The sequence below is a fragment of the Palaemon carinicauda genome, chromosome 5, assembly GCF_036898095.1.
Source record: "Palaemon carinicauda isolate YSFRI2023 chromosome 5, ASM3689809v2, whole genome shotgun sequence".
NCBI classification, from domain to species: domain Eukaryota; kingdom Metazoa; phylum Arthropoda; class Malacostraca; order Decapoda; family Palaemonidae; genus Palaemon; species Palaemon carinicauda.
In genome coordinates this window covers 111348429-111359221 of record NC_090729.1, presented here as the reverse complement: position 1 = coordinate 111359221, position 10793 = coordinate 111348429, and the positions used below count along the sequence as shown (strand labels likewise).

The 10793-nt window shown below is 40.5% G+C and overlaps 1 protein-coding gene across 1 annotated transcript; it reads right to left on the bottom strand.

Annotated features, from left to right (window-relative positions):
• Positions 1–733: 733 nt before the first annotated feature.
• On the bottom strand, positions 734–10546 carry LOC137641079 (trichohyalin-like). The gene is made up of 2 exons (XM_068373525.1): positions 10236–10546; positions 734–2579 (listed from the first exon to the last, which is right to left on the bottom strand). The coding sequence occupies exons 1-2, from the start codon at positions 10544–10546 to the stop codon at positions 734–736; spliced, it is 2157 nt and encodes a 718-aa protein (XP_068229626.1).
• Between the last annotated feature and the right edge of the window lie 247 nt (positions 10547–10793).

Here is a 10793-nt window from a genome sequence, read left to right as displayed (position 1 = left end):
ATACAATTATTCGTGATTTTAAACTGCAAAATTAATTTTATGTGATAACTCGAAGCAGAAAATGAATATAAAACAAATGACATTGAGAAGAACTTCATTATTTATCAGATAACCTAGTTTTCAACAATTGGCATTTCCCATTCTTCCTTTCAAGCCAAGGGTTATCCTTCCTTGATAGGATTTGTTCGTCTCAATTGCTGTCAATCAAAGGTGCTTTCCCTTCGTTTGCAAATTCATAGATTGCTTTCATAAAGTCACATCTTCTCTTTGCTTTTTTTACAGTCGCCTTTATGGCTTTCCTCCTGTCTTCTTTAAGAGGACAAACCACTTGATTGTCTTTCCTCCTGGTGTTCTTCAAGAGGACGAGCCACTGACTTTCTTTCCTCCTGGTGTTCTGTAAGAGGACGAACCACTAATTGTCTTTCTTCCTCGTGTTCTTTAAGATGATGAACCACTGATTGTTTTCCCTCCTCGTGTTCTTTAAGAGGACGAACCACTGATTGTCTTTCCTCCTGTCTTCTTTAAAGAGGACGAACCACTTGATTGTCTTTCCTCCTGGTGTTCTTTAAGGGGACGAATCACTGATGGTCTTTCCTCCTGGTGTTCTTTAAGAGGACGAACCACTGATTGTATTTCCTCCTCGTGTTCTTTAAGAGGACGAACCACTAATTATCTTTCCTCCTCGTATTCTTTAAGAGGACGAACCACTGATTGTCTTTCCTCCTCGTATTCTTTAAGAGGATGAATCACTGATTGTTTTCCCTCCGTGTTCTTTAAGAGGACGAATCACTGATTGTCTTTCCTCCTCGTGTTCTTTAAAAGGACGAACCACTGATTGTCTTTCCTCCTCGTGTTGTTTAAGAGGACGAACCACTGATTGTCTTTCCTCCTCTTGTTCTCTAATGGGACGAACCACTGATTGTCTTTCCTCCTCGTGTTGTTTAAGAGGACGAATCACTGATTGTCTTTCCTCCTCGTGTTGTTTAAGAGGACGAATCACTGATTGTCTTTCCTCCTCGTGTTCTTTTAAAGGACGAACCACTGATTGTCTTTCCTCCTCGTGTTGTTTAAAAGGACGAACCACTGATTGTCTTTCCTCCTCGTGTTGTTTAAAAGGACGAACCACTGATTGTCTTCCCTCCTCGTGTTCTTTAAAAGGACGAACCACTGATTGTCTTTCCTCCTCGTGTTGTTTAAAAGGACGAACCACTGATTGTCTTCCCTCCTCGTGTTCTTTAAAAGGACGAACCACTGATTGTCTTTCCTCCTCGTGTTGTTTAAAAGGACGAACCACTGATTGTCTTTCCTCCTCGTGTTCTTTAAAAGGACGAACCACTGATTGTCTTTCCTCCTCGTGTTGTTTAAAAGGACGAACCACTGATTGTCTTCCCTCCTCGTGTTCTTTAAAAGGACGAACCACTGATTGTCTTTCCTCCTCGTGTTCTTTAAAAGGACGAACCACTGATTGTCTTTCCTCCTCGTGTTCTTTAAAAGGACGAACCACTGATTGTCTTTCCTCCTCGTGTTGTTTAAAAGGACGAACCACTGATTGTCTTCCCTCCTCGTGTTCTTTAAAAGGACGAACCACTGATTGTCTTTCCTCCTCGTGTTGTTTAAAAGGACGAACCACTGATTGTCTTTCCTCCTCGTGTTGTTTAAAAGGACGAACCACTGATTGTCTTCCCTCCTCGTGTTCTTTAAAAGGACGAACCACTGATTGTCTTTCCTCCTCGTGTTCTTTAAAAGGACGAACCACTGATTGTCTTTCCTCCTCGTGTTGTTTAAGAGGACGAATCACTGATTGTCTTTCCTCCTCGTGTTGTTTAAAAGGACGAACCACTGATTGTCTTTCCTCCTCGTGTTCTTTAAAAGGACGAATCACTGATTGTCTTTCCTCCTCGTGTTCTTTAAAAGGACGAATCACTGATTGTCTTTCCTCCTCGTGTTCTTTAAAAGGACGAACCACTGATTGTCTTTCCTCCTCGTGTTGTTTAAGAGGACGAACCACTGATTGTCTTTCCTCCTCTTGTTCTCTAATGGGACGAACCACTGATTGTCTTTCCTCCTCGTGTTGTTTAAGAGGACGAATCACTGATTGTCTTTCCTCCTCGTGTTCTTTAAAAGGACGAACCACTGATTTTCTTTCCTCCTCGTGTTGTTTAAGAGGACGAATCACTGATTGTCTTTCCTCCTCGTGTTGTTTAAAAGGACGAACCACTGATTGTCTTTCCTCCTCGTGTTCTTTAAAAGGACGAATCACTGATTGTCTTTCCTCCTCGTGTTCTTTAAAAGGACGAATCACTGATTGTCTTTCCTCCTCGTGTTCTTTAAAAGGACGAACCACTGATTGTCTTTCCTCCTCGTGTTGTTTAAGAGGACGAACCACTGATTGTCTTTCCTCCTCTTGTTCTCTAATGGGACGAACCACTGATTGTCTTTCCTCCTCGTGTTGTTTAAGAGGACGAATCACTGATTGTCTTTCCTCCTCGTGTTCTTTAAAAGGACGAACCACTGATTGTCTTTCCTCCTCGTGTTGTTTAAGAGGACGAACCACTGATTGTCTTTCCTCCTCTTGTTCTCTAATGGGACGAATCACTGATTGTCTTTCCTCCTCGTGTTGTTAAAGAGGACGAATCACTGATTGTCTTTCCTCCTCGTGTTCTTTAAAAGGACGAACCACTGATTTTCTTTCCTCCTCGTGTTCTTTAAGAGGACGAACCACTGATTGTCTTTCCTCCTCTTGTTCTCTAATGGGACGAACCACTGATTGTCTTTCCTCCTCGTGTTCTTTCCTCGTGTTCTACCACTGATTGTCTTTCCTCCTCATGTTCTTTAAGAGGACGAACCACTGATTGTCTTTCCTCCTCGTGTTCTTTAAGGGGACGAACCACTGATTGTATTTCCTCCTCGTGTTCTTTAACAAGACGAACCACTAATTATTTTCCTCCTCGTGTTCTTTAAGAGGACGAACCACTAATTATCTTTCCTCCTCGTGTTCTTTGCTCTCATGGCCTCATGTTGTACAGTTGAGACAAAATTAATATGTTTTTTTTTTTTCGTGCAGTTGCTGGCGCATATACTGTTGCATCTCCTTTATGAATATGCGTCAGGGATTTCCTGAATTTAAGACATTTTAACACGACGGCTTTCACATTCCCCCTCCCTAGTCCCTCCAGATTTATTTATTTATTTACCCGGAACGAATCCTTTGCAAAAATGGGGATTATATTTTGCTACATTGTATTAACTACAATGTCGTTTAATTACATTTCCCTTTAACTTTTTTTTATTGTAGTCTCGTTGGAGGGTACTTTAATTTCACTCTCGTCCCTCCCAAAATCTAACCCTCCTCTTTTGGCAGGGGGCGTCTTATCCCTCCATGACGTTTTCGACATTCTGCTTGCCCTCAACTCCCCCCTCTCCCCCTTTTTTCCTTCATTCCTGCCCCATTCCCGTTTCTCCACCACCACCTCTTTATACCTCCCTCATCCCCAAAATTCACGTTCCTCCTCCTGCATCCAGTAACCCCTTCTCCCCCCCCCCCCCCTCCTTCCTGCTCTTCCTCTTCTCCTACCTCTCCTTTCCTCAAACACCTCCCGCTTCTCTCTTCATACTCATCCTCCTCAACCCACCGACCGTTTCCTCACCTCTTCCTCTCTTCATACTCCCTATCTTCCTCCTCCTACTCCTCCTCCTACCTTGGACCCTCCCTCCTTCCCCCCTCTTTCACTGGTGATGATTTTCTTGAACTTGGTTTAATCGGCAACGTATGTCTCTTCTCGTCGGCTGCTCTTGTGGTAGGAAATGAAATAAATTTAAAGGAATGAATCTTCGTTGCTTTCATTTAGCGGTTAGTTTCATCTCTCTCTCTCTCTCTCTCTCTCTCTCTCTCTCTCTCTCTCTCTCTTTAATCAGTTGTTTTACCTTTTCTATTTTCCCTGTTGTGGGACGTTGTTCTCCCACATCCTTCAATTATGCCGTTCCCGAGGGTCATGAAAGTTATCCCCTCTTAAGGCTTTGGGAGAAAAAAAAAAAACTTAAGCGAAGAAGTTCATTCATCCAGTCTCGTTGTGAAAGCAGTCAGGGTTTTAGACCCTTCTGCTTGCGGTGAAACTGCTTGGATAAATTTGTATAGTTTTTGCGTGCGAGTGGTTGCATAGTTGATCTTGATTGTAACTTGAGCTCCAACGCGATTTGCGTCTATACTATTAAGGGAAATTATGTTGAAAACAGAGAGAGAGAGAGAGAGAGAGAGAGAGAGAGAGAGAGATTTTATTCTAATGAGTAATTACATCATGCATCTATGACATAAAAAATATTTTATGCTATTTATTGCATGATTGATATTTTGTATTTGCACAGATATGGTGTTGGCTAATCAATATATACTTTATTTCAAGTCATTGGCTAGAATTAAGGAATTCTTCCTTAATTCTTAATTTGTGTATTCCCCCATCCTTCTCTTCAGTCTGCAGGTCACTTTGTAGTACCCAAGATTAATGGTGTATCCCTTATCTTTGTCTTCAGTCTGCAGGTCACTTTATAGTACCCAACATTAATGGTGTATCCCTTATCTTTGTCTTCAGTCTGCAGGTCACTTTATAGTACCCAAGATTAATGGTGTATCCCACATCCTTCTCTTCAGTCTGCAGGTCACTTTATAGTACCCAAGATTGATGATGTATCCCCCCATTCTTCTCTTCAGTCTGCAGGTCACTTTATAGTACCCAAGATTATTGGTGTATCCCACATCCTTCTCTTCAGTCTGCAGGTCACTTTGTAGGACCCAAGATTAATGGTGTATCCCTTATCTTTATCTTCTGTCTGCAGGTCACTTTGTAGTACCCAAGGATTTATCCCCCATCCTTCACTTTAGTCTGCAGGTCACTTTATAGTACCCAAGATTAATGGTGTATCCCCCACCCTTCTCTCCAGTCTGCAGGTCCCTTTGTAGTACCCAAGACTAAGTTTACATGGAAAGCGCAAGTCGTCGTTTTTGATAGAACAAGTTTTGTACTAAAGTACACTCATACGCTGATACAATTGCTCCCACGGATTAAGTAAGCCATTGACCAGGAAGAGATTGTGTTGGCAGAAGACCATTTTAATTCAATGGCAGCCAGAACATCAACACTCAGCTTGAACGAGGTCGTGATGGGTTGAGTCAGCTGTGGACTATCAGACTTGATTAGATTCACCCAAGAACTTTTCCTGGTTGATGAAAATCTCTCTCTCTCTCTCTCTCTCTCTCTCTCTCTCTCTCTGCCAAACAGCGATGGTGCAATATCTTCATTTGGTTAACTTTAAGATAGAATAATTCCCATTTTCTGTTGACCTCTTCAGGTATCATGAAACATCATGTCATGTCTATTTACTTTAGAAAATCTCTCTCTCTCTCTCTCTCTCTCTCTCTCTCTCTCAGTGGAGATACGCTAACGTGGTGAAAGGATGTCTATCGCTATGATCAGCAAAACTGTTCTAGTCAGGGCCACCCATACTAGGTTGGTTTGCTGAGAGCGATCAGATCAAAGTCTCCCACCATCACCAATCCGCAATGGCCAGCGTGGTGATGAAGACTGGCCAAGCCCCAGACATGAATAGGACACATGTCTGAGGTCTTTGTCCTGCAGTGAACTAGCAATGGATGATATATATATATATATATATATATGTATATATATATGTATATATATATATATATATATATGATGAATTTTTGCACATTTAGACGTGTTTTTTTCATATTCAAATAAGCCCTATATTTTTTATACATTAATGTCTGAATTCTCTTAACGACCTCAGGATCAGAGCCCCAGGCGAAATCACACAAAGACAAGACCTTGTGACCGGCCTGGAATCGAACCCTGGTCCGGCAAACTTGTAGAGACAGTGACTACCACTTAGCCAATTGGTATTCACTGTCTCTACAAGTTTGCCGGACCAGGGTTCGATTCCAAGTTTGCCGGACCAGGTTTCGATTCCAAGTTTGCTGGACCAGGTTTCGATTCCAAGTTTGTTGGACCAGGGTTCGATTCCCGCCCGGTAACAAGCTCTTGTCTTTGTGTGATTTCGCCTGGGGCTCTGATCCCGAGGTCGTTAAGAGAATCCAGACTTTAATGTATCAAAAATATAGGGCTTATTTGAATATTATATATATATATATATATATATGTGGATAAATATCAACACAACATCGTGTTCAAATAGAAATAAATTTCTACCTCATACTTGGGATCGAACGTTAGCCCCTTGTAATGAAAGGCCAGGTCGAAACCAACCATGCCACGAGAGACCATAAAAGAAATCGGAACCTGACACTACCTAGCTGTCCGAGGATTTACCTGGCGAGACATCAGTCTCTTATATATATATATATATATATATATGTAATGTGTGTATATACACGTGTGTACTTGTATATGTATACATACAGGAACATCGCTTTTCATGTCTTCAATGTCTTAATTCTCTCTTAATAAATAAATATAATTATCAGCATGTTCTACTTAGGCAAGGTGGGGAAGGAGGTATCTGTAGATACTCGTCAATACCCGATGTCTACCTACCTATCTATCTATATATCTATCCTTCCGAATAGCTACTGTTGATGTGTTCGAAACCCGTCCTCATTGAGAGATTGAGACGGAGAGAGACACACTAGCTATTTATGTAGCCATCGTTAAGCGAGTGCTTCTTGTGTCCGTTTAGCCGTTCACGGATGCCATGGGGACACAGACACAAATACACACACACACACACACACACACACATACTGCTGCAGTGTCTCTAAATTCTCCCGTGTGGATTGCCTCAGTGTCTCTCAATGTCTCGGCTTTGCTTGCACCCCACCTCCTCATCTCTCTCTCTCTCTCTCTCTCTCTCTCTCTCTCTCTCCTGATTTCATTTCTCATGGGTAAGCCTTCTCATTCCTCTATAAGAGATCATTGCCATGGAGTGTGTAACACCAATTTTAATAATAATAATGAGGATGATGATGACGATGATGATGATGATGATAATAATGTTAAAGATTTGGTATCTAAATTTGATTAATTCTTGACAATGTGTAACAACGGTCCTCCACGGGTAATAAACTCTACGTTTACACCTCTCGTTGGTTCTCGGAACCAGCTTCTCCTACCCAAGACTTTGCTCTTTACATACATACATATACCAAAGGCACTTCCCCCAATTTTGGGGGGTAGCCGACATCAACAATGAAACAAAACAAAAAGGGGACCTTTACTCTCTACGTTCCTCCAGCCTAACCAGGGTATCAGCAGAGTTCAGCTGGTACTGCTAGGGTGCCACAGCCCAACCTCTCCCGTTATCCACCACAGATGAAGCTTCATAATGCTGAATCCCCTACTGCTGCTACCTCCGCGGTCATCTAAGGCACCGGAGGAAACAGCAGGGCCTACCGGAACTGCGTCACAATCGCTCGCCATTCATTCCTATTTCTAGCACGCTCTCTTGCCTCTCTCACATCTATCCTCCTATCAGCCAGAGCTTTCTTCACACCATCCATCCACCCAAACCTTGGCCTTCCTCTTGTACTTCTCCCATCAACTCTTGCATTCATCACCTTCTTTAGCAGACAGCCATTTTCCATTCTCTCAACATGGCCAAACCACCAATGGCTAAGAATGATGATACCGGGGCCATCGCTTTGGGCCTGTGCCTAACGTACCTACAGTGGATAATTTCCATTTCAACTTTTATTGTAATACCGTCACTTTTAACAGCCTGGATACAAATGCCTTAATCTCGCGAATGACTGTATATTAGATAGCAATTTAGGTGATATTTGTTATGCATATATCATTATTATTATTATTATTATTATTATTATTATTATTATTATTTTAATATATTAATTATTATTATTGTTATTATTATTTTAATATATTAATTATTGTTATTATTATTACTACTTCTACTACTACTACTACTAGCTAAGCTCATTATTATTATTATTATTATTATTATTACTACTACTAGCTAAGCTAAAACCCTAGTTGGGAAAGCCCCAAGGGCTCCAACAGGGAAAAATAGCCAAGAGATGAAAGGAGATAAGCTAATAAACAATTAGAATAAAATATTTTTATAACAGTAACAACATTAAAAGAATAAAATATTTTAATAACAGTAACAACATTAAAAGAATAAAATATTTTTAATAACAGTAACAACATTAAAAGAATAAAATATTTTGATAACAGTAACAACATTAAAAGAATAAAATATTTTAATAACAGTAACAACATTAAAAGAATAAAATATTTTAATAACAGTAACAACATTAAAAGAATAAAATATTTTAATAACAGTAACAACATTAAAAGAATAAAATATTTTGATAACAGTAACAACATTAAAACTTATCTTTCATATATAAACTATAAAAAGAGACTTGCATCAGCCTGTTCAACATAAAAACATTTGCTGCAAGTTTGAAGTTTTGAAGATCTACCGATTCACCTCCCCGATTAGGAAGATCATTCCACAGCTTGGTCCAAGCTGGAATATAGCTTACATAAAGGTTTAAAGTTCGCTCATGAATGGCAGAGGCAAGGAACAATGACATTGCCCTAACAAGCAAGACAATGCCCTAGAGACTGACCATATGAATTATATGATCAGCGCCCAAGCCCCCTCTGCATCCAAGCTAGGAACAGTGAGGGTCAGGCAGTGGCTGCTAAATGACCCAGCAGATAGACCTATAGGCTCTCCCAAACGCCCCAAACCTTAGCTCACAAGGACGGTAGGGTTGCAAACTCTAAAGGGACTAACGAGTCTGAGCGGGACTGGAACCCCAGTCTGGCGATCACCAGTAAGGGACGTTGCCACTTACGCCATCACAGAAACAAACCATACATAAATATGATCTCGCCTAAGCCCCCTCTGCATCCAAGCTAGGACCAGGGAGGGGCAGGCAGTGGCTGCTAAATGACTCAGCAGATAGACTTATAGGCTCTCCCAAACCCCCCAAACCTTAGCTCACAAGGATGGTAGGGTTGTAGACTCTAAACTGAATTTTTTTCCATTTGATAATATGTACAACTTAAAGAATACTTAATGATTGAGTCATGTATTTTTTATACTTTTTCAGTTTTCTACAAAATAATGGCACCCAAAAAGAAGTTTATAGGACAGGGTGAATGGCTGGGGGAAAAAATCCCCCTTTTCGTTTTCGAAAACTTCAATATATCCTTTCATTACGATGTCGTTGCCCCAGAAATTGGCCCTTTTTTTTTTTTTTTTTTTTTTTTTTTTTTTTTTTTTTTTTTTTTTCTCTCTCTCTCTCTCTCTCTCTCTCTCTCTCTCTCTCTCTCTCTCTCTCTCTCTCTCCAAAAATCAAGAGGTGGTTATTTGGGATATCGTTAAGCCACTGACAAGCAAGGCAGGCAAGTTTTAGTTTTTATATCATCCATATTTGTTTGGTATATTTATATTTTTTTTCTGGCCTTTACTCACTGACATATACTGTATAAATATGTGTATAATATATATATATATATATATATATATATATATATATATATATATATATATATATCTGTAGATATATATGAATATATATGTATACATATACATACATATATATATATATATATATATATATATATATATATATATATTAAAATGATTATTATTATAAAATATTAATAATAAAATGTAATAGCTTTATCAACATTTATTCCCGAATCGTGACAAGGAAAAATAGCAGAATTTCGTACAGAGAAATATTGAAAATTTTAAATCATAAATATCCGTCAACTTCCCCTAAAAAAAATAAATTTCTAAAAGTTTAAAAACCTCATATATTGACACTAAAAAATCTTCACCAACGGGTATAAAACACTGAGCGCTCGAAACTTCCATAGGTTAAGTTTCGAAGACATTCCACAATCATGTTAGGAATTCCGCCCTCTGAAGGTGGGCAGTTTCCATTGGATGTTGATGTTCCCAACGATTGTGAATTGTCCAATGCAACGCTGTGGATGTTTATAGAAGTCTGTCTGTTGGTGTACATCCTGGGCTACCTTTACGGCCGGGCGCAATTGCCTCTTCCCGTGAAGGAAAGATATCCTAGTTTATTTCGTTATCCTTCTCATCAGTGCCCGTCTCTCTTTACTTATGCCCTGGAATCCTCTTCACCTCCAATTCCCTTCGCCCTTGAAAGGAAGAAGCAACTGGATCAAGAACTGGAAGGAATCCCGATCTTCTCTTACGGAATACTGAAGCCATATTTAGGAGCATCTCTGGGCAACGGAGCCTTTGGAAGTGTCATCGCCCTTTCTGGAGACTTGACCGGATACTGTTTGAAGACTTTCAAATTTGGAGGGTTTCGCTGTATAGAAGTCGATGCAACTTGAAGATCCCGAAGCTGAAAGGAGTTTTCTGGAGCATCGTTATGTCCTGCCACCAGATGACTATGCTGCACTGGATACTGCGCGAGAGACCCACACCGATGGAAGCCCTGGATGCCCTCATTCAGCTGTGTCACATCCTGAAGGACCTTCACCAAGAGGGATTCTGCCATAACGACCTAAAGGCGAGCAATGTCATGATCGACCAAGATGCCAATGGAATCCACGTCATTCTGATCGACTTTGGCTTAGCAAGCCCAATTGGAACGAGGACTGTCAGTTGTGGCATGAGCCTCAACGCTTCCGAGGGAGCGGCGCAGTTGGAGTCAGCCAACTATAGATCTTTTTACGCACCCAAGTTGTACGTAGGGTGTACTGTGGGAAGAGAATGTTCGCCCTCAACGGATGCGTTTGCATTGG